Source organism: Amblyraja radiata, chromosome 25 (assembly GCF_010909765.2).
Source record: "Amblyraja radiata isolate CabotCenter1 chromosome 25, sAmbRad1.1.pri, whole genome shotgun sequence".
Taxonomy (NCBI): domain Eukaryota; kingdom Metazoa; phylum Chordata; class Chondrichthyes; order Rajiformes; family Rajidae; genus Amblyraja; species Amblyraja radiata.
The window spans coordinates 21,582,704-21,607,539 of NC_045980.1; the positions used below are offsets into that span (position 1 = coordinate 21,582,704).

The following is a 24,836-nucleotide window of genomic DNA, read 5'->3' on the forward strand; positions in this document are numbered from 1 at the left end:
CGACCGGATGATCAGTCTCGAACCGGACGGCTGAGCAGACCCCGCTCGCACGGGCGGATGGTCAGTCGCCGTGGGGCCGGTTCGCACTGCCCGCTCGTCGTCGTTGATGTAGTTTTCCCTGGTTTCAAGGCAGGATGCTCTGCCCCGGGATTAATGTTACATTTAGTGCCACAGTGAGAGTGATGTAACTGCAGCAAATCTCCTTTCCACAGTATATGAAGAGATATACTGTGAAAGGCGTTGCAAATATCTTTGGCTTGTTGACAACAGAGCAGTGATCGAGGTCCAGTAAACGCACGCTCAGGGACCGAACTCCAGATTATTGCGGATGTTTTCATACAGAAAGATTGCCTCGGAAGACAAATTTCCCCAATACACCTATTCTCAGAACCGCACTAACCTCCGGCAATATAGGTTTATAAGACCCTGGAAAACGTCGACCACCCATCAGCAAAGACGGACTTTGCTGTCTTAATCAACCAAAGGTTGCACTGTTGCATTTGTGGAAGGTGTATTTCAAAATAGTAAGATTAAACGAGAACTTACCAGTTTGAAGTTTGATCTTTATTTTATGAGGAGGAACGTTGAGGGAATACGTGAAGAACCCCGCTAGGACGCATGCGTGTCATTCTTCAAAGCAGCGGTGTGAAATCACAGATAACTGTAATGACTAAACATAGTAAGATTAGAGAAGAGATACCAGTTGAGTATATGATCAAGGGTAGGAGCGGAGGGCACGTATTCCCTCAACGTTCCTCCTCATAAAATAAAGATCAAACTTCAAACTGGTAAGTTCTCGTTTAATCTTACTATTTTACTTCGGAGTCACGTGAGTGACTACGTGAAGATTTTAAAGCTCTGTGATTTCATGCCGTGGAACGAGTCCATGCATCACATCTGCCTTGATTATGGGAAGAACAGTGTTAACATCATTAGATATCAATATGATATTGAAACAATGAAAATTTTATTAACACCAAATCATAGCCCCTATTTATGGGGTAAAATCATATTACAGAACTTAAAAGTGTTTCTGCAAATGTTCCAGGTTCAATGACTGGTTTATTCTAAAATCGTTGGAACGTTCTTTCCGTTGACCATCCTGCAGTCTTGAGGATTTGGTCCATTGGAACATCCAACTGTATTGCTGCTGATGTAGCTGCAGCCCTGGTGGAGGGAGATTTAAAAATGTTAGTATCTACTCCCGCCTTTATTAGGACCTGTTTTAGCCATCTTGAGATGGTCTGGACTGTCACTTTTTTGTGTGGCTGATTAACAGTGCCATTTCTTTGCCTCTGATGATTCTTGTATGTTCCATATATAATAGTAAGTGAGTTACTATACAGAGACGATCATCCGTTGGGTAGGCCCGGAACTCTATTTTTTGCCCTGCTGATCCCTGTCTGTTCTGTTTAATTAATTCATGGATATGAAAAATCAAATTCCCAGATGAAATAGTCAAGTTGTCCAGCCTTAGTTTTTGTAGTGACTAGACCCTTTGTGCCGTGACCAAAGCCATCAGCATGACCGTTTTCATCGTTAGTGTCTGTAGGGACAGAGCTGTAGGTGGAGACCAGTTTCTCAACATAGTCAATACAATGCTCACATCCCAAATTTGTGTGTACCTGGTTCTTGGGGGATTAGTATTGAAAACGCCCCTCATGAGTTTGGTTACCAGGGGGTGTGTCCCTACAGAATGCCGCTCTGTTCCTTGCCACAGGTAGTTTGACAGAGCACTTCTGGCGCAGTTGATGGCACTATAGCTGAGGCCCTCATCATGGTGGAGGCGTGCCAAAAATTCCAGAACAGATGGAATGTTGTTTGATCTGTGGTTGAGGTTATTGTCGTGACAGTACTTCCCCCATTTCTTGATGTGCACCAAGTACTGTTTTTTGGTGGACTGTCTGTGGGCTGATGCAATCATATCCATTGGTACACAAAATTGCTGGAGGAACTCAGCGGGTGCAGCAGCATCTATGGAGCGAAGGAAATAGGCGACGTTTCGGGCCGAAACCCTTCTTCAGACTGATGGGGGGTGGGGAAAGAAAGAAGGAAAAAGGGAGGAGGAGGAGCCCGAGGGCGGGCGGATGGGAGGGTGGGAGGAGACAGCTAGAGGGTGAAGGAAGGGGAGGGGACAGCACAGGCTAGCCAAATTGGGGGAATTCAATGTTGATGCCATAAGGGCGCAAGGACCCCAGACGGAATATGAGGTGCTGTTCCTCCAATTTCCGCTGTTGCTCACTCTGGCAATGGAGGAGACCCAGGACAGAGAGGTCGGATTGGGAATGGGAGGGGGAGTTGAAGTGCTGAGTCACCGGGAGGTCAGGTAGGTTAAGGCGGACTGAGCGGAGGTGTTCGGCGAAACGGTCGCCCAACCTACGCTTGGTCTCACCGATGTAAATAGATGCTGCTGCTGCACCCGCTGAGTTCCTCCAGCAATTTTGTGTACCTTCGATATTCCAGCATCTGCAGTTCCCTTTTGAACAATCATATCCATTGTTCGGTCCGTCAGTCCCAGGTGTTGTAGTGGAGCATTCAAATTCTACAAATTAATAGGTTTGTATGATTATGACAGGGGTGATTTTCCTGTGTCACCGGATGGACCAGTAAACTTGGTCTATGATGGATGGTGATGCATGGTTCAAATACCATGTCTAGTATCACCGGGAACCATGGTTGAGTAGGCCAGTCGGGTACTATCAAAATACCAGACGCAGAGTCTTGTTGTATTTTCCTTAATACCCGACTGATGAGACAGAAAGGAGGGAATGCATAAATAAACAGTTTCCCCCAATGCAGCGAAAATGCATCTGTTGCTGCTGCCCCAGGGTCTGGTTCCCATGAAACATAATTTGATAACTGGTGATTAAGCCTGGATGCGAAAAGATCGATATCTGGTGTTCCATACCGTGCTGTAATTTCAGCAAATATATTTTTATCCAACATCCATTCAGTGTTTTCATTGAATTTGCGTGACCTGGTGTCTGCCACTAAATTGAGTTTACCTGGTAAGTAGGTAGCTGATATCCAAATATTTCTCTGGATACACCATTGCCAAATTGTGTTGGCCAGATTGTCACATGATGTCGATTTATTTCCACCCATATGGTTGATATATGCCACCACGGTGGTGTTGTCAATTTGTAGTCTAACATGCTGGTGATTTAACCCAGAACAATATGACTTAAGGCCATGGAATGCACTTAACATTTCCAGGTAGTTTATGCCCAGTGTTTTTAATAATGATGCCTCCTGTGCATTCCATCTCCCTCCACAGCTGGAGATGGAATTGGTAGCTCCCCAACCAAGTGCACTGGCATCAGTTTGTAGTACCATAGACGGGTTGCTGATAATTAGTGGATTGGAACAATACTTGATGTTGTGTTCCCACCATTTTAGTTCCATTATGGCCTCTGTTGGTAGCTTCATTGGTCTGTCAAAATGGCCACCATTAATTTTGAGTGCTCTTATTTTTGCTCTCTGTAAATTTCGATAGTGTAAAGGTCCAAATTGTGTGGCTGGAAATGCAGCCACTATTTTCCCAATTATTCTAGCTACCAGTCTAATGGATGGTTTGGTGATGTCAATGATTTCGCTGCAAGCCTCTTTCAAGGCTGTAACTTTTTCTTTCGGCAAAGTCACTGACACGAGAACTGAGTTAATGGTGAACCCCAGATAATCCATTTTTGTTGAAGGCGTTAATTTAGACTTAACTGGATGGATGATAAATCCCAGTTCTTCAAACAATTGTTTTGTGGCTGTTACTGCTTGTTTAGTCAATTCCAAAGTTTTGCCAACAATAAATATGTCATCTAGATATGCCATTACCATGTGTTTTTGTTTTCGCAGTAACGCTAGGGCTGGTTTCAAAATTTTTGTGAATAACCTGCGGGCTGATGTCAGCCCATTAGGAAGTGCCCTGTATTGCCAAAGCTGACCCATCCAGTTGAATTTTAAATAACGTCTGTGGTCACCTCTTATGGGTACTGTATAGTAAGCATCTTTTAAATCGATGCTTGCCATGTAGTAGCCTTCGGAAATCAATTGCTTAGCAGTAACAAAGGTTTCCATCTTGAAATTAATATATTGTACAAAGGTATTTAAAGTAGTCAAATCGATGATGATGCGGCAACCACCATCTTTCTTGTTTTTTATAAAGATATTGGACACGAATTCCTGTGATTCGTGTTGGGTGTGTTCAATTATTCCTTTTTTATATAGCCGCTGTAGTTCAGCATGTGCTTTAGATTTTCCTATGCCTGTGAGCACGAACATTCGGTTCGGTACATGCTGTACTGGAGGGTTATGTTTTTGTATAAATTCTATAGTATAACCCTGGATACTGCTTAGAATGTAAGTGTCAGTAGTTATCTTATTCCATGCATCCAAATAATATCGTAATCTCCCACCAACTTTCATGCTCCCTTTAATTCTTAAGGAACCAGACCCACCTACCTCCATGGTTACCAGTGGTAGGTGTGTTATTTCTTCGGCATCCTCCGTTGACGTTGAGGCGCCGTTGTCTGGGTCTGTTGTTGGGTTTGAGTTGAAGGCTTGCGCATTTTCCAGGACCTAAAAAAGACCGATGTTGGGTGTTCCTGGTTTTTGCGCTTGCTCCGGTTAGTATTGGCCGACTGGGGGGTCCGTAGGGGTGATATTTTTGGCCGTAGTGGCTTTTGGTTGCTGCTTTTATGAGCCCCAGTGTTTTTGCCTCTTCCTCAAGTTCTTTGACGTTTTGGTAAATCCCCTCCAAATAGTAGTATTGGCGGTTTGGAGGTTCCAGGTTTACAGAGGCCGGCAAATTTGGGGTCTAAAGCTGGTTGGATAGCACTTTTCCTGATGTTGTTCAACTCATATTGTGAGTTGCAGAGTAAAGCTAGTGCATCTTGGTGGTCTTGGGTCATGTTTTGCTCCTTCAATGTGCGGGCAAAAGCTGTAATTCCTGCCGTTAGGACTTTTAGGACTTTCTGAATTTTCAAGTCCCTGGTTCTTATTGATGTCCCCACATGTTTCCAGATGCACTGGTTTACACTGGGAACATTTAGCGACTTGCAGTTCCCTGGAGGTAAATGTCGTGCCATGGTGTCTGATAGTGCCTGTGCCTGTAGTTGGTTAAATGACATATAGTCAATGCTTGCCGCTATTTTCGGCTCCAGGTCTTGGCAGTTTGGTCTGGTTGGATAAACTGGGACACCATGTCCAGCATGTTTTCCGTCACCCCAGGCATACTGGGGGTATGTCGTTCACTGCCCTCTTCAGGGTCAGCCCAGAATTGACCCTCCGTGCTCTCCTCTGATGAGGGAGAGACACTGTGCAGCCCCACAAGGGGTACTGCTGTGGGGCTTACTAATTGCCCACTGTGGCTAGCCTCCATCTCCCGGAGCCTGCCACTTTGGAGTATTTCCTCCAGCAGCCGCTCCAACTGGCTCTTATGCTCTCGGGCATAGGCCACTCGCGGCTGCTCCTGATCCTGCAGCCGCTCCAACGCTCACGGGCACTGGTCGTTCGCGGCTGCTCCCCATCCTGCAGCCGCTCCAACCGGCCCCGGTGCTCATGGGCACTGGACGCTCGCGGCTGCTCGTCATCCTGCAGCCGCTCCAATCGGCTCCAATGCTCACGGGCACTGGCCGCTCGCGGCTGCTCGTCATCCTGCAGCCGCTCCAACCGGCCCCGGTGCTCACGGGCACTGGCCGCTCGCGGCTGCTCAAAGTCAGACTCATCGGAGTCTGGCATTCGGTCCGTTTTTCGCTTTGCTTTCCCGCCCGGCTTCGCCGGTGCGGGAACGAAGTCGGGCACAGCTGTTCCCATTTCGGGAGATTGGCGTGCCGTCAGCTGCTGCTGTTACTGCTGGCTGTCCACAACTCCGCGGTTCTCCCTCGCCAGCTTTTTCGCAGCCTTCCTTCTCGTGGATCTGTCCATCTTTCCACCTGCAAGGTAAGTGGGAAAACGCAGTCTCCTTACCTGCTGTTCCCGACCTTTAAATTCTGCCGCTAAAGGGGAACGTCCTTCCCCCTGCTGTGACTCGTTGCAATGCGTGTAGCGATATGACACGCATGCGTCCTAGCGGGGTTCTTCACGTAGTCACTCACGTGACTCTGAAGTAAAATTAGGATCAGACATTGCACAAAACTCACGCTCTACACAGCAGCAGTGATTTCTGCTCTTCTATTTGCTCTCAGAATGCTCAAAAAGGAGATGTGTTCGGGATGGTATTAAGAATATTGAACCCATGCATTACAGAATGCATGAAGTCCATACAAAAGTCCTGGCAATAAGCAATAGACCACCTGGCCACACTGGCAGCCACTACCTGCCCATCTGTGGCAGAGTGTGGTTACCACACTGACCACATTAGTCACATTACTGAAGTGGAAATATCCTTTATTTCGAGACCATCAGAAAAACGGTATAAACCTCATTCACTAATATTCACATTAATTCCACAGGTAACTCGGTTCTGTTAAACATATCTTGAAAGGTTTATCACATGATCAATTTCAATTTCCTGACCTTGTGCAGCCAATTTTTGTCTCGTATCAATTTCCTGCATGGATGCAGAAAGTGTTTCTTCTCAAATTAGCTTTCAGGCCTGTTTTCTAGCATTATTAATTCCTTAAAATCTTCTCTGTTGCTAACTCCTACAAGGAGTCAAAGGCAGTGTTCAAAAATTACATGCATTTTTTAATTAGCGGAGTTACCAGAAACACTGCCACCTAATGCACACATAATATATTGTAGTAGGAGGTGCCCTAAACAATAGCCGATTAAAAAATTCAGTTTCCCGCTTTTTTATGCTACCAAGTCCCTGGCGAAGCAGGCAGGGAGAGATGAATATTTCCTTATCCCTCAATTACAAAGATTAGGATCCTTATTGTGAATTTCCTCACCCGAGGAAGGATCTATCCATCCTGTCAAGCCCTTTACTAATCTCTCAGAACCCAAACAGATCACCCTAAATAGAATTGTGGAATTGTTGGCATAGAATGTATGCATTTCCAGTCCAAGAACCTATCCAAATGACTTTCAAACATAATTATATCTATCTCAAGAGTCAAGAATGTTTAATTGCCATATGTACTGAAACAGATCAATGAGATTTTTAGTTGCAACAGAGAAGGTTTATGCATACATAAATCAATAGATAACATCATTGGATTTTTCAGCCACCGGTGCCTTCTTCATGATTAAAGGAGCGAAATGAGAGCATGGGCAGGTCCTTGATGATCCTGGCTGCCTTTTTGAGGCAGTGCCTCCTATAATCCGTTCAAAGTTGGGGAGGTCAGTACCTGTGATGGACCATGTAGTGTCACTAAGTTTTGTAATCTTCTTTGTTCCTGGGCATTTGAGTTCCTAAACCAGTCCGGGATGCAACTAGTTAATATGCTCTCTACTGTACACCTGGAGAAGTTCCCTCAACTTCTGGACATTAACATTTGTAATATAATGGAACTTTAACCCTTTCCATTTCCACACAATTCCAAGTGTTTGTCTCACAATATTTTTGTCACATTAGCCACGTCCACTCAAAAATAAATTCATGAATAAAAGCTGGAATCATTTGCAAAAATGTTAGTTTGTGCTGATTTCCATTTGATGTTCAGTTTATGTAACAATTTCATTTGGTTTTCATTTTCCTCCAATTGTTTTACCTTACCTTGGCTCAAGATGAAAAAAGTACATATGCTGATAGGGTTTTATATTTATACTAGTGCAGATCCCTGTGGGATTATCAATACACTAATGAGACAGATTCAAAATACATAAATTAGCTTCAGCCTGGACATTTCAGAAACTCAGGGCTTAGGCAAACTCTGAATCGTGTTCCATTATAGATTCTATCTTCATAGCCATCATAATCCACCACTGTACATTGATTATTGAGCAAGGCAACTGCTGGTTCAATGAATCGTGTAGAAGAGTAGTGCCAGCAAATTCAAAAACACAGGACAAAGGTATGTGCTTTGCAGAACAGTAAAGGCAACCACCTTTAGCAGCCTATGTTTTAACACACATGCAACACAACTGAAAAGCTAATGTGCACACAATCACAGTAGACATGACATTGCAGTGCTATTCCACTGAAGCACACTCACTCATAAAGAACACCGTTGTTCGGGTTCACCAGCAGCACCATCCAGGGCAGTCCTGCTCAGTGCAGGGAGGCAGTGTCCATCGGAATGTGTCATTTCCATGCTATTTCCAAATGATGCCCAGATTCCTTTCAGTTGTCTGTTCATGAGTTTTAAGTTTCATTACTTAAGGCTTTTGTGGCTTTATGCAAACAGCTAATAGTTAAAGATACTAATATTCACACACAGATCTGCTCAGCTGCCAGGTGTGAGTTTTGTGACCCATGAATTCACCCAGGGACATACCAGGAAACAGAGGCCTGTGTCAAATCAGTGTTACGTGTGAAACTCTCAATAACCAAAAGCAGCACAATTCAAGAATTATATTTCTTTTAAACAAAAAAAACATTTTACAACATTTCCAAAATAGTACTTGCATATTTTCCTTTTGACATTTATGAAAAATCATAATGACTAAGGTAGGGTTTAAAATTGGAACTTTATCGAAGTGAATCTTCCTGACATCACATTCAGTGGCTAATCCATGGCATGTCCTATGGCTTCATATCCCGTACACATTACACACCTCTGATTATATTGTTTGCACATTATTTGATCTATGCTGTTATCACAAGAAAAAGGTTAATGCTGAGCAGCAAACTGATAGATGGCAAGATAGATGGTGGAAGTGAGAATATTTGTTTGTTTCTTCCCAACTTTTACTACTTCAACAACATCTAGTACAATTATTCCTCCACTCCCAAACATCCAATAAATTTGTTATTTAACCAAGACCCAAAGAGCTACATGACCACCTTTTAATTACGACTGAAATCAGCAAGTAGCCACTTTTAAGAGTTCTGCACAATCCTTTTCTCACAATCATTTTTATCCTCCTCTTTCCTGCAAGATTCTCAGTTCCACTCTTTCTGATAATTCCCTCCCCCTTCTGAAGTACATTGGAAGTCTATTTCCTTTCCTCCACACAGAAGCACACATTTCACTTTATTTCCTGTAAAGTTGTAAGCCTCCTACTTTACAAAGTGTTCTGCAGCCAGTATTCTACCCACAGAGAATTGCAGCCCCTTTCCACTTCTGTACAATAATAGTCCTTTTGCTTCATCCCATTGCTAAGAGCTACCCCATTCTGCTTCACCTTTCCCCCATAAATATGTACAGTGCTTCTCTTCCAGCCTCCAGGAAAGGTACACATCCCCCTGAAAATGTGCAGCATTTCCCCAACTTCCTCCGATCTTAAATGTTGATATAAAAATGTATATATTTTCTCTTTTATTCCTTGATGCCCTTTGGTCTTACTAGGGGAAAAAAATCAATTGCGTGACGTTTTGTAACCCAGCATCTATTGCTATTTAAATATATTTTTCCTTCATTTTGTAAAAAAAAAAAAATTGCTTCCCCATTCACTCCAAAATTGTGGTCCCTTTAAAAAAAATTATTTTATTTAGTGACACAAACCCTGTTGCAAACAATTGGCTAATCTTTCCCACTTGTAATTTCAAGGAAAGGGCCATGCATTGACACTGGTGGAAATCAGTGAAATCTCTTAATTTAACCTTATCAGCTTTGGCCGTTCTGGTGTATCAGTGCTGTGGCCCCTTCTAAAAGAGAACTCCTCTTTTTGTGAGGTCGTTGCAACCAACAGCACTTTCCCTTTTTGTCATTCCAGTCCTTTGATACTAAAATCAATATTCTGATATGTTATTTCTTGTGGATGTATAACCCACTGACATACATTACCTTTAGACCGTATATCCCTCCTCCATTCAGCAGCCCAACAATGATATAATCTCTCCTTTCGGTAACCCCAGAAATAAAACCCTCTAAACAATCAAACAAATAAGGCAACACAATCCAAACCAGGTTCTAGTTAGCAGTACAAACTCAAAGCAGTACACGTTGGCCATTGTCAAAATCCTAGATTTCCCGAGGCAGGACATGTTCTTGCAGAACCACTTCTGGCACCATCACCTGGAGTCTTGTAGCCAGTTTCCTGTTGCAGCAAGTCCAATAGCAGTGGCACTGGAAGGACGATACTGAACCTCCCACATCTGAAGTGGTACAGCAACTGGAGAGATTCACAAACATACATTTATTTAACCAAACACACCATCAATACTATTTTTTACACATATTTCTGCATTCCACTCTTGTTGTCTCCATGGCCTCTGAGTACAGTAATGTAATTATTAGAACAGTGGAACGAGCATGATCAGAATTTACACTCATGGTGTCATGCACCGCACCTCAGTAATTATCTGTGTGTGTGCATCTACTGGATATTAACTCGGATAAGAGCTTCATAGTAAGACTTGCCTTTTCTCCAAGTGTCCCTTAACGCATAAAACAAGGTAATAACATTCCCAAAACAACATTTAAAGAGCCAATAAATAGCTACATCTAAAAAGACCCAAAGTGCTGGGGTAACTCAGCAGGCAAGCCAGCATCTTTGGAGAAGATGGATAAGTGACATTTCAGGTCGAGACCCTTCTTCAAACTGCAAATATCCAATATTTCCTTCAAGCCCTGTAAGATAATGTTAACATTAGGATCCGCCTTTAAATTAAGTATAACAATAAAGCTCTTGAATAAGTAAATCTCTTGAATAAGAAAAGTGAGTAAATTACTTCACTCTCTTTACAGATGCTGGCTGATCTGATGAGTATGCCCAATATTTTCTGTTTTTATTCCATATTTCTAGCAGCTGCAGATTTTAGTTGCTTCTCAACATATTTCGTAAACAGCACAAACCAATATGCCATTCTGAATAGGTCTGAATTGCACACATATTCACACATATTAGATTTCCTTTGGCGCAAATGTGCATACCTGCCTCTCCAGGTGAAAGCCACAGGGTGTAGTGAGTACAGTTGTTTGCACACAAGTCTTTCGGCAAGAGCTGAACCTCAAAACCCCCTTGTAGCTGGGCAATCCATATCAGCAAGTCCCCGTCATGATCTCCCACCTGCAAAGGAAATCACTCAGATCATCATTTAATCCAGTGCTACTCCAGTCCACATTAATTAAGATTGCAAAGTGCCATTATCAACAAAATAAAACGATCTGCATCTTCTAAATAAGCCCCAGAAATATCTGAGAAACAGAAACAGGATGTACAAGACTCTGGGAGTATCAGGTCTGTCAACGCTCATGCAATACCGTAAACTATGAACCAATCATTCACAAGCACATTTTATTACCTTTACAAATGGGTCCCCTGTGCCACCATTTTCTGTTTGTGCTGCCATTAGCAACCAGTTGGACTCTGCCAATTCCACCACTGCCGGAAGGAAGTAAGGCCGCAGATAAAATCCACGGATCACCTTTGCTGCTGCTTTGTTGCAATTCTTCCTGTGTAGAAATAACCCACTTATCTATTGTGTCCACTTGTCAACAATCATGCTTGAAACCAGAGCACCAGCCTTGGCTCAGTTCGCAAGTCTGGGCAGCCACTCTAATTTAGGTGCGGTCAATTTTCCAAATCAAGGGAGGTTCACTGCAACAGATGAATTTAAAAGCTAAAGAAAAATGATGCACAATGCTATTGCAATGCACGACATCTCCATGAAATACAATATGAAAAAACATGACCCAAGAATAAAGACCACAGTTGGTAGTAGTGATCACAGCAATATCAATATCAATGCACAACAGGTAGAGGATTGTCATCGGTGGGGCACATGCTACATGTGGTTGGTCAGGACACTTAAAATGACAGTAAGTGGCAACTGAAATGACAAAGTGTAAACTCAGTTCAAGTAAGTGGGACTGCTGCAATTGCAAGAGTCAATCGGTGGAGCTGTGGGAGGTAACAGAGTATGTCCAGCAGCTGATTCATGCATCCTCCATTCCTGTCTTTCTTGGCAAGTCAGTTGCTCAAAGACAATAAAATAATTCAAATCAATAATTTTCTTTAAAATATAATTTGTTTATTGGGAGATGGTCTACCCTGTTGGTTAGAATTTGTTGCTATGAGCAAGTAAGCATTTTCCAAAACACAGCCAATATTACAATTTGAAGGCCAAATCAATGCTAAGGAAATAACACTTTTAATTAAAAACATTTCTGCACTGCACTGAATTTGAAACTATGTTTCGGAGAACTTAACTGCAACAATCAAGTAAAAGTTTTGTCTTACCATTGAACTGCCCAGTGGGCAAGTCTCTGATGATGGATCTTTTCTAAGAAAACACTTGGGCTTTTCTCCAGAGAGTCTTGAGAGTCCCAGTAACTGCACACAATTGTATTCTGCAGTACTGGATGTCCACTGAATAACTGTAATAGAGACAGCAACACAGGTTCAATCCTTTATTTAAGTCGATGTGTTTCCTCGCACAAAGCCGGGACTTTTAACACGACAAACCACACCATCTTTCTCCGATACCTGTCATTGCCCAGCTGGCCTGGACCACTCTAGCTTGGTTTCATCTTGTTAGCTAGGGCAAGAGATTGATTCTCACCGACTTCCTTTCCTACGCCTGCTTCCTCACCTTTATTGTTCCTTAAAGATCTCATCTATTTCTCAACTATGTTTCTCATGGTGCATTGGCCATAATCCATTGATGACTGTCACCTTTGCCTCTCTCTTCCAATCCATTACCTTGAAATTATCAAACTATTTGTTCAACATCTATTAGTTTATTATTCTCAGGTGTATCGAGATAGTGAAAATCTTTGTGTTGCCTGTTATCCAGGCAAATCATACCGTGCAAAAGAGAAAATAACGGAGCACAAAATATAGTGCTATCGCTACAGAGAAAGAGCTGCAGATAGAAAGTGGTGGGTAGATTGGGAATACACCCCAAGAGGTCAGTTCAAGAGTCGGATAACAGTTGCAGAAAATAATCTGTTCCTGAATCTGTTGGTATGTGCATTCAAGGTTTGGTATCTTCTGCCCAAAGGTGATGGGGGAAGAGCTAATGACTGGGATGCAAGAGGTCCTTAATTATGTTGGCTGCTTTCCTGAGGCAACGTGAAGTGGGAGTGGGAAGCTGCTTTGTATGATGGACTCAGTTGCATCCATAACTCTATGCAATTCCTTGAGGTCTTGAGCAGAACAGTTGCTAAAACAAGCTGTAATGCTTCTGCAATGCTTCCCAATGCAAAAATTGGTAATGAATCATTGGTACACACAAAATGCTGGAGAAATTCTGCGGGTCGGGTGGGGCAGTATCTATCGAGAGAAGAAAAAGGCGATGTTTCGGGTCGAGACCCTTCTTCAGACTAATGTCGGGGGGGGGGGGGGAAAGAAAGGAAGAGGTGGAGACAGTAGGCTATGTAGTCTCTTTTGAGGGAGGAGGGGAATTGATGTGCTTTCTTAACCTGGTGCGTCAATGTGGTTGGTCTAGGACAAATTGTCGGAGATATTTCCATCTAGGAATTTGTAGATCTCGACCATCTCCAATTCAGTACTATTGATACGGACTGGGGCGCATACATCACCCACGTCCTGAAGTCAAAGACTAGCTCCTTCGCCTTGCTGACATTGAGGGAGAGGTTACGGTCTCTCCTTCCTGTATTCCATCTCATCATTGTTCAAGACGACAGTGTCAAATACAATGGGATCCTGAAAACTTGAATTTTCACAGATTAAATGTTAGAAGACAACGGTTATTATCTTCATTGGATGCCATACACTCGAGTCTCGCAGTATCACTCCATCCTTCTGTGTGGCAATTCTGACCTGAGACTACCTCTCCACAACCTGTGTGGTAATGATCCCATAATGAGCTTTGGGCCATGTATCAATTACATCACTAAAACCATTTATTTCCACATCTACAAAACTGTCCAATCTTACTCCAGCCTCAAATTTTCAGCTGCCAAAACTCTTTTCTAGGCCTTCACCACCTCTATACAGACTATTCTAGTGCATTGCTTGCCATTTTAAACTTGCGATCATTAAAATCTCTTATACCAGTCTATGGACACCCAGCACACATTCACATTTAACCCTGTGCTTACTGACCTATAAGGCCTTCTGGCTAAACACTACTATAATTTTAAAGGAAGAAAAATAGACCAGCTGGAAAAACCCAGCAGGTCAGACAGTATCTGTGGAGGGAAAAGGACAGTCAAAGTTTCAGGTCGAAACCCTTCATCTAGAGACCCGAAAGGTCAACTGTCCTTTTCCCTCCACGATACTCCCTGACCTTCCGAGTTGCTCCAGCTGCTCTTTTTTTCCAGTATCTGCAGTCTCCTATGCCTCCATAATTTTAAATTCTTAAATTCTGCCCTTGACCACCCACCGATCCTAAGTGGGGTTGCATAACCGATGGCCAATATCTTCAACTGCCAAGAACTCAAGCTCTGGAATCACTTTGCCACCATTTCCTTCATCAGCACAGTCCTTGTGCCACGCAGTTTTGATCAAGTATTTGCCCAGTCCCACAGTGCGAGTTCATTCAAATGCTCTCTCAAGTTATAAAAAAAAATCAGACTCGTGGTAAGCACAGAGAATGAATGTAGCGAGTAGGTCGGAGCTCGGGGACGTCTCTTACCAGCTCGTACCGCTAACAGCAGGTACGCGGGAAGACTCGCTAACAGCAGGTACGCGGGAAGACTCGCTAACAGCAGGTACGCGGGAAGACTCGCTAACAGCAGGTAAGCACGGGAAGACTCGTGAAGATTTTTCAACACGTTGAAATATGTCCACGAGAGCCCAAGTACCGACGAGTGGCCATTACCGTAAATCTCCGAGTTCGAATCAGGGCAAACTCAGGAGAACTCTTGGAATGAACTCGCACCGTGGGACAGGGCTATAACTCTGTCAATGTCACAGGCTGTTCCGCAAATTATCTTTTGGCATTTTACCAACAATGCAGAAATACAAGTTATTGTTGCCGTCTAAACAAGGGTCCTTCCACAAATACTTCTTGACCCGCTGAAATCCTCCAGTACTGTGTTTTGCTTATTTTTGCAAATTCTTATTTCCTGCCATTTCATGGTTAACAGCTATTCTCTCACGTAATGAACGCCGTTATTGACATCTTCTCCACATCAAGTGGTTCTTGCCAAACCACACACTATTTCCTCCTCTGGGAATAATAATGTTTCAAATTCCCTGTTGTGATGGCAAAACTGCCCATGGTAGCCGAGTGTCTGAGGTTCAATATCTGGCCCTATCAGACCAAATGTAAGCATCATTACCTCCCAAGCGCGGCTTGGGCTCATTGCTCCATCCCCACACAATGGTGCCACAATTGCCACTTTGATGAAAATGCAACTCGAACACTGAGATCAAGAATTCAAAAATCAAAGCAGATCTCGAACCTATAACTAGGAGATAACAAGCAAGACATTATCCTCATCAGTCACATGGTCCTTGAGTTTTGCATTTTAACGATTCAACTCAACATAACTTTTGCAGAGTACAGTAACTGTGGAGTTAGTACTGATCAGAATTCACAACAATGGCCTTTGGTAACACTCAGGGCTGACATACAGATTGAGGAAGCAAGAGTTGTGCTTGTATGTATGGAAGTCATACTGACATATGGGCAGGAATCCAAAGACTAATTTTACATCTAGTTCCTCAGGAAACTATTAGCTTTTGGCACACAGAGATGCAGCCAGCTGAAAGACGAGGGAAAGCACGTACACACCTTACAGCTTTCCTCATCCTGTATACAATCATAAACAAATCCTTGTGTTACATGATCTAGTTCACAAATGTGTGTCACCTGCTTGTACATTTGATGCAGCATTCAGGAGCCCCAACTTGTTATCCGCCAAAGGCTCGAGGAGAGAACAAAAGATTTCACTGTAAGGGATTAATCATCACAATGCTTCAATGGAGTGATTGACTCCCCCTACCCATCATACCAAATACATCCATTCATACCGAAATTCATTGAATAAATGATAAACAAAAGCAATTTGACCCAGGGTACATTACATTATGAATCAATTCTGTGTGAAACGGTGCCCACTCCAAAACTGGCCCAAGTATTCGCATGGACATTTCAACATGACATCAGGTCAGGCACCTCACTATGTCACAAGTTGCCCACTGTGTATTTCCTCTTGCTGTAGAAAGTGGAGCATTTGATGTCAGCCAAGAACCTGTGTTTAACACTCACAGGAACACCAAGCCGCTCGGCCACAACTGTGTTAATTTACAGGGAGAGCCGGCCAACATATGAACAACTGTCTACTACTCTCTGCACATTCACAGGAGATTAATCTAACAAGTGCTTCGGCAACATTTAGCACTTGCTCATGCTCGCCTGAATGATGACACCATTGGAACCATTTCTGCCCAAAGCAGGCAGAGACTGCAGCAATGTTGCATGAAGACAGATTGTAATGTGCCCTCAATGAGGATGCATTTTAACTCAGAATTATTCATCATGTAAATGAAAAAACACTCACATAAAGACGCATGACATATTTTAGGTGAATACCTATTTTATGGAGAAAGGGCATGGAGGAGGAATAGAGGCCAGCACAGATCAGCCATGTTGGTATTAAATAGAGGGGCAAGCCAGAAGGGGCTGACAGCCTCCTCCTGCTCCTACATTGAGTTCCAACATTGTTTCAATCCCCAAACCCAATGCAAAGACTGATCACAGGGTCCAAGTTCCAACTATCCGCGGTCTCTGCCTACTTAACTCTCCTCCTTGGTGTCAGCTCTCAGGGTAGCAATCTCTAAAAAACTCTGCTCTTAACCAAGACGGTTTGCGAGGTGCGGAAGAGTGGAATATGGTGGCGACAGTGTGTGGGGGAGTTAAATCTCAGTATCCACACAGCACGGAAATAGGTCCTTTTACCCAACTCATCATCCATGCTGTCCAAGATGCCCTGTCTAAGCTAGTCCCATTTACTGATTTCCCTACTTTCACAAAGTCCACATCTGACTACTCCCTTTTTTGACATCTCCATGTCAATCGTAAGGGAGAGGTTAGCCACCAATCAATTTTACAAGCCCACCAATTCCCACAGCTATCTCGACCAAAATCTCCTCCATCCCACTGCCTGTAATGACTCCATTCTCCCAGTTTTCTTTCTGTCGTATCTACCGTGATGATTAGATTTTCCACACTAACAGGGCTCGAAATTAACGGTTGCCCAGGTGCCATTGACCATCTAAAGTGCCGCCGGGCAACCTAAACGCCGACTCATTTTGCCCGGCTTGACAAGCAAATACTGGTTTATAGACACAAAAACGTGACGTTTCGTGTCGTCGGCGGCTGTATTCCTCTAGTATCTTTGATTGCGGGGTGGGTAGGATGATGAATAGATTGGGGGGGGGGGGGTAGATGGTGACGGGAGCACAGGGGATGTCAGTGAGGACTGAATAGAGGAGGGAATGGGGATTTCAGGGCGATAGCGGCCGCTGCTTGCAAATCCGCAACGCCGCTTTCAAAACAACCCCTCTCGCACGCCGAGGCCGGGAGGAGGGAGGGAGAGAGGCCTCCTGTACTGATCCCTTCATCCATCCTGTACTAATCCTCTCATTCATCCCGTACTGATCCCCCATTCATCCTATACTGATCCCCTCATTCATCCTGTAGTGATCTCCCATTCATCCTGCACAGACCCTCTGATCCACACTGTCCTGACCCCCCTCCCATTCATCCTGTGCTGACCCCCCCCCCACCCCATCCATTCTGTACTGATCAAGAAGAATGGGGGGAACAGTCTGAAGAAGGGTCTCGACCCGAAACATTGCCTATTTCCTTAGCTCCATAGATGCTGCCTCACCCGCTGAATTTCTCCAGCATTTTTGTCTACCCCCATTCATCCTGTACTGACCCCCCATCCATCCCGTACTGATCCCCCCATTCGGCAACGTTTCGGGCCGAAACCCTTCTTCAGACAGATGGGTTTCGGCCTGAAATGTTGCCTATTTCCTTTGCTCCATAGATGCTGCTGCACCTGCTGAGTTTCTCCAGCACTTTTGGCTACCTTCGATTTTCCAGCATCTGCAGTTCCTTCTTGAACATAATATGTGAATGCTTCATTGAGCATAATTCCGACTGGTAACTACGCACTTCGTCCGAGCAAATTATCGCACGTGTCATGCAAACCATCTTAAATGACCACCTAAACTGTCATTTGGCAATCTAAAAAGCTGTCACGGTTGCCCGGCTGGCAACAGGGAAAAAAAGTTAAGCGAGAGCCCTGACTAATGTTTCTAATAAGCCTTATTCCTTAATCCTGACCTCAGTTGACAGGACAGGTTGTGGTAGAAGAGGGCAGGTTTAGCACATCAAAACTGAAATCCATTTTCTAGACTCACACTAGATTTAAGCACATGACCAGTTACATAAAGTAAAGGTAAACAAAGCTTCCCTTTTCACTTACCCGAGTTAGGAATGGCACAGTGAAATCTCTCAGCGCAACCCATTCTTCAGCCCCGTCCGTTATTACAAGGGGTAGATTCTGACGCAGATACTTCTGAAGAACAACTTTTGGATCCACTTTCTGCACAGATTCCACGGTTGGGTATTTCTGGCACACCTTTACCAATGAAATAGAGAACCACTCAACCTTTCAAACTAAAACTACAATAACTTTAAACATGTAATTTCTCTTGCCACTGTAGAGAAGAACCACAATTCTTTACAATGTTTATTTCCCCCCAAATTCCCTCTTGAAGAATAAGCCCCGGCACATTTTGAATCCCAGATGCTAAGTGCTGCCCACGCAAGCACAGTTCAATTATAATCTTAGACTGGCAGGCTAGTCCTGAACAACATTGGCCCTAGAAAGTCATCAGTAATCAGTTAGTTCAAATCTGGCAAGATATTTATCATCCTTGTTGGAGAAAACCCAGGCTGATTATAGTCATGCAAAGTCCCTTTGTCCAAGGTAAACTAACTCAAAAAAGGCATTAGAGTACAATTTCCAATCCCAATAAGGCAGTAACCAAAGTAGGGAATGCATAACAAAGCTCGGGATATTTATGGGTTGATCAATTAGTAAAAGATCTACTATCAGTAAAACTCTTTTCCCCAAAACTCACTTATTTTTATTTTTACCATGAAAATGAAATGAAGAAAATCAACATTTGAATGCTGCCACGTTGATTACCAGTAGAAAAGGTGCACGTTAAGTCAATGGGCTTATTTGTGTCAAACATTATACCCACACAACGTGGACACTCCAAAACGAGCATGAATCATTGTAGTTGCAGACCATGAAGGATAGTTAATGAACCCCATAGTTATTCAATCCCATCCCTCAATAGTTAACCTGAACGGGGAATTTGAGTTCCCAAGAGTTTCATGTAGAAATAAGATTTTACCTCTCTCAGTGAAGGTTCCACCCCACTTCAGAAACATCACAAGATAACATTTGATAAGCTTTTGTCACAATGGTTCCACACTCACATTGATGCAGTCAGTCAGTTGTAAGGACTCGAGGCCTCTCACAAAATAATAGGGGTTCCTGATCAGGCAGTCTGTGTTGGAGTACAACGTCCAATCCCAATAAGGCAGCAACTAAAAGGTAAGTAAGTGTTCAAGACCATAAGACATAGGAGCAGAATTCAGCCATTCAGCCCATAGTGTCAACTCCAATCACGGCTGATCTCTTTCCCTCAACCCCATACTCCTCTGTAACCTTTGATGTCCTTCCTTGTCATGAACCTATCAAGCTCTGCCTTAAAATAACCAATGTCTTGGCCTCTGTCGTCTGTAGCAATGAATTCCAGATTCACCACCATCTGGCTACAGAAATTCCTACTCATCTCCATTTTGAAGGTACATCATTTTATTCTGAGGCTGTTCCTTCTGGTTCTACTCTCCCATTACTAGAAACATCCTTCCCACATCCACTCAATCGAGGCCTTTCATTAGGTCGTTTTTTGAATGAGATTCTCCCCCCTATCCCCCCTCCCCCCCCCCCCCCCCCCCCCCCCCCCCCCATTTAAATTCTACTGAGTCCAATAAAATAAACGTTTCCATCATTCAAACTATAATATTAGGTTAAGTGAAATTTCCAAAGAGAAATAGACCACTCTAGGGAGAAAAAACAATTTTGTTACAGGGCTTGAGCGCAATACTAAAATTTACTCAAGGCTTTGGTTCATGAAGCCAAAACATCAATTGCACTGTGTTTAAGAAGGAACTGCAGATGCTGGAAAATCGAAGGTACACAAAAAAGCTGGAGAAACTCAGCGGGTGCAGCAGCATCTATGGAGCGAAGGAAATAGGCAACGTTTCAGGCCGAAACCCTTCTTCAGACTGATCGGGGGTGGGGGGGGCGGGGACAAGAAAGGAAAAAGGAGGAGGAGCCCGAAGGCTGGGGGATGGGAGGAGACAGCAGGGGGACTGAGGAAGGCCACCGGGAGGTCAGCTTGGTTATTGCGGACCGAGCGGAGGTGTTCGGCGAAACGATCGCCCAACCTCCGCTTGGTCTCACCGATATGGATCTGCTGACATCTAGAGCAGCGGATGCAATAGATGAGGTTGGAGGAGATGCAGGTAAACCTCTGTCGCACCTGGAACGACTGCTTGGGTCCTTGAACGGAGTCGAGGGGGGAGGTAAAGGGACAAGTGTTGCATCTCTTGCGGTTGCAAGGGAAAGTGCCCGGGGAGGGGGTGGTACGAGAGGGAAGGGAAGAATTGACAAGGGAGTTATGGAGGGAGCGGTCTTTGCGGAAGGCAGATATGGGGGGAGATGGGAAGATGTGGCGAGTAGTGGGGTCACGTTGGAGGTGGCAAAACTGACGGAGGATTACTTTTTGTGTGACGGCTGGTGGGGTGAAAGATGAGGACTAGGGGGACTCTGCTCTTGTTGCGAGTGGGGGGATGGGGAGAGAGAGCAGTGTTGCGGGGTATGGAAGAGACCCTGGTGCAAGCCTCATCTATGGTGGAGGAGGGGAACCCCCGTTCCCTGAATAATGAGGACATTTCAGATGTCCTGGTGTGGAACGCCTCAACCGTGGAGCAGATGCGGCGTAGACGGAGGAATTGGGAGTAGGGGATGGAGTCCTTACAGGAAGCAGGGTGGGAAGAAGTGTAGTCCAGATAGCTATGGGAGTCAGTGGGTTTATAGTGGATGTCGGTCAGAAGTCTATCACCTGCAATGGAGATAGTGAGGTCAAGGAATGGTAGGGAAGTGTTGGAAATGGTCCAGGTGTATTTGAGTGCCGGATGGAAGTTAGTGGTGAAGTGGACGAAGTCAGTCAGTTGTGTGCGGGTGCAGGAGGTGGCACCAAAGCAGTTGTCGATGTAGCGGAGGTAGAGGTCGGGGATGGGGCCCTGGTATGTATTGAACAAGGATTGCTCGACGTAACCGACAAATAGGCAGGCATAGCTGGGGCCCATGCGTGTGCCCATAGCTACGCCTTGTATTTGGAGGAAATGGGAGGAGTCGAACGTGAAGTTATTGAGGATAAGGACCAGCTCCGCTAGGCGGAGGAGAGTGTCAGTGGCTGGGCATAGGTTGCTTCTCTCGTCGAGGAAGAACCGGAGGGCTTTGAGACCACCCTGGTGGGGGATGGTGGTGTAGAGTGACTGGACGTCCATGGTGAAGATGAGGGGGTGAGGGCCTAGAGAATGGAATGCGCGGAGACGACGGAGAGTGTCTGAGGTGTCTTGAACATAGGTAGGGAGGGATTTAACCAAGGGGGATAGGATGGAGTCAAGGTATTTGGAAATGAGTTCGGTGGGGCACAAACAGGCAGAGACAATGGGTCTTCCGGGACAGTCAGGTTTGTGGATTTTAGGGAGAAGGTAAAATCGGGCCGTGCGGGGCTGGGGAACGATGAGGTTGGAGGCTCGGTCGGGTAGGACATTGCACTGGCCTGGAAACAAGGTGCCCCAGAGGCTCAGTAATCTAAGGACGCCAGTAGCAACATTGGATAAGAATTTGAACACATCACAAGCCCAGATAGCATTTGTAATTTTTTTATTTTTTTTTAAAGTGAGCATCGCTGTGTAATTATTGTATTGGCATTAAAATCCTGTTTCACTCATGTCCTTGCCCGTTTTAGCCAACATGCCATTCTGGATGTAGTAACATTCTGGTTAAATTACTAAACTAATAATATCGAGGCCTGGGCAAAACACACGGCGCTGGAGAAACTCAGCAGGTCCTGCAGTGAATCGAGAGGCCTGGACAAATGAAACAACGTGCATGGTCGAAACACACCAGTGCAGCGCAGCAATTTTAATTGACTAATTGGAATTGTCGGTGATCCACAAAGAAACGATTGGATAGATCACTGTGAACAAAACAGCATCTGGTTCAGCGATTTCCTTCCCAATGTCTCTGGGTGAAAGGACGGGCCATGGGTAGGGAACAGGCAGCAGCAGTGAGCTGTAAGAAATGTCCCAGCAATGCTCTCCAGACGGGAACAGTAAACAATTATCCAGCCTGAAGAAGGCTCCCAACCCGAAATGTCACCTGTCCATGTTCTCCAGAGATGCTGCCTGAACCGCTGTGTTACCCCAGCACTTTAATTGTTGATGGTCCATTAATGGTACCCCCGCGCCTGAAATGCCAGCAATGGAGACTCTCAGCAGCCGGGGGGCGGTGGGGTTTGTTCGGTTCGGGGCCGCGGACACCCACCTGGATGAGCAGGGCGCGGCCGCAGAAGCTGAGGAAGCGGGCGGCGGGGCCGGCGCGGAGTAGGCCGCCTGGCAGGAGCAGCAGCAGCAGCAGCAGGGCGCCGGCGGCCAGCGCCGACCGAGGGCCGGGGGAGCGGCTAGGCCCGCGGCGCAGCAGCGGCTCCAGCGCCCGGAGCCGGGCCGACGACGAAGCCGGCAATCGCCGCTCCCGCCGCAGCCGCTCGAACTCGCCGTCGAAGTAGGCGAGCCTGCGGGCGAAGGGCAGCGAGCGAAGCTCCGAAACCGGCTCGAAGCCTCGCCCCCACCGGCCCACCATCGCAGACTCCCCTCGGTGCCAGGTGCTGCACCGCTCAGCCACGCCCACTTCAGCCCCGCCCACTTCAGATCAGCCCCGCCCACTTCAGCCCAGCTCAACCCCGCCCACTTCAGATCAGCCCCGCCCACTTCAGATCAGCCCCGCCCACTTCAGATCAGCCCCGCCCACTTCAGATCAGCCCCGCCCACTTCAGCCCATCCCCGCCCACTTCAGCTCAGTCCCGCCCACTTCAGATCAGTCCCGCCCACTTCAGCTCAGTCCCGCCCACTTCAAATCAGCCCCGCCCACTTCCGCCCAGCTCAGCCTAGCCCAGCCCACCTGGGAACAAATGCAGAGACCGCCAGTCCTGCAATAACTTGTTTGAGAAGGAAAGGTCCCGACCAAAGATCCTGGTCCCGACCAAAGATCTTATAGCGAAGATACTAGAGGAGCTATAATCTTTGCTCCCGACCTCTTGCACAGGAAGGTCAACATTAAGTTGCAGGCACATTATCAGCTCCCCGTTATCGCTTTATACCTTTGGTTGCTTACACAAAAAGTCACGAATCCACTACTTTGTCCATTTTACCACATCTTTGAATAAAAGTCCATCCCCGTACCTCCTTCAGCAGTTTGTCAAATATTATTCTTAAAGGTCTTATAAAATATCTATTTTTAATATTGTTTTACTGTTGTTAAAGGTGCAAAATTGTTAAACTTGTTAAAATTGCAAACTCTTCTTAGAAGCTAAATGGTAAAAACAAGTCTTGCATTCATTGTCAAGTCAAGTCAAGTTTATTTGTCACATACACATACGAGATGTGCAGTGAAATGAAAGTGGCAATGCTCGCGAACCTTGAACACTTTTAACCATGTCTGGGCATCTCATCCCAACCTGATCAACCACAGTTTACAGGTGTGAGAACTACATGAAACAACTCTCAGGGCAATTATATATGATTCACGATTGTGCAGCCAAATAGCAATCCAACTAAATCTACAAGTTTGAAGACAACACCACTGTAGTTGGCCGGATGTCTTGTCGGTGGGGGCGCTGCGAGACGGCTGCCCTGCCAGCAGCGTGTTAGTCATTTCTACTTTTTTTGTTTTTTTAGTATGTCCAAATGTTTGTTTTAATGTCTCTCCGTGTGTCTTGTGAGGGAGGGAGGAGGGGGGGGAACCGCTTTCGGTCGCCTCCTCCACGGAGAGGCAACTTTTTCCATGTCGCCTCCCTTGCGGCCTAACAACAAGGATTGGTGCGGCCTTTCCCAGAGTCGGCCCGGAGCTTCAGCAGCGGGCGCAGTGTGAACGTTTCATCGCAGAGCGGGCGAGCCCTCGCCGGGGGTCGCAGAATGGAGTGCTCCAATCGCTGGCCCGCCGACTGTTACATCCTGAAGCTGCGGTCTGCGGAAACTGGGATCCCTCGTTGGGGACCCCGGAGGAGAAGAGCTCCGACCGCCGGCCCGCGGCCTACAACATCTTGAAGCCACGGTCTGTGGTGCTTCTAGCTGCGGGGACTTAGATCTTTGACCGCTGGCCTGCGGCCTACATCATCTTGAAGCCGCGGTCTCCGGTAGGGAAGCACCGGTTCGGAACTTACCTTCCAGACGAGAGGGCCTGTATATCTGGCCGCCTGTAGCGGCGACTGCGGAGGTTTGTGGTCCCGACCATGGGGAAAAATGGAGGACTGACTGAACACCACAGTGATGAATGCTGTGGTGGATGTTTTGTGTTAAATTTCTATTGTGTATTGTGTGTTCTTTTTTATTGTACCACTGCTGGCAAGTTCATTTCACTGCATTTCATTGTGTATGTGACGAATAAATTTGACTATTGACTATCGAATAATGACAAGACGGAGTACAGGATGGAGATTCAGAACCATGTAACATGAGACAACCTCTCCCTCACTGTCAGCAAGACACAGGAGAT

The 24,836-nt window shown here is 45.4% G+C and overlaps 1 protein-coding gene across 3 annotated transcripts; it reads right to left on the reverse strand.

Annotated features, from left to right (window-relative positions):
- Positions 1-8,389: 8,389 nt before the first annotated feature.
- LOC116987388 lies at positions 8,390-22,964 on the reverse strand. 3 transcript variants are annotated; one of them, XM_033043385.1, is made up of 7 exons: positions 22,611-22,963; positions 19,424-19,534; positions 18,396-18,551; positions 12,226-12,362; positions 11,288-11,438; positions 10,917-11,052; positions 8,390-10,155 (listed from the first exon to the last, which is right to left on the reverse strand). In XM_033043385.1, the coding sequence occupies exons 1-7, from the start codon at positions 22,923-22,925 to the stop codon at positions 10,055-10,057; spliced, it is 1,107 nt and encodes a 368-aa protein (XP_032899276.1). In that variant the 5' UTR covers positions 22,926-22,963; the 3' UTR covers positions 8,390-10,054. The 3 variants fall into 3 exon arrangements, with proteins under 3 accessions (XP_032899276.1, XP_032899278.1, XP_032899277.1); XM_033043386.1 differs by lacking the exon at positions 8,390-10,155 and adding an exon at positions 10,189-10,613 and having other exon boundaries at positions 22,611-22,964; XM_033043387.1 differs by lacking the exon at positions 19,424-19,534.
- Between the last annotated feature and the right edge of the window lie 1,872 nt (positions 22,965-24,836).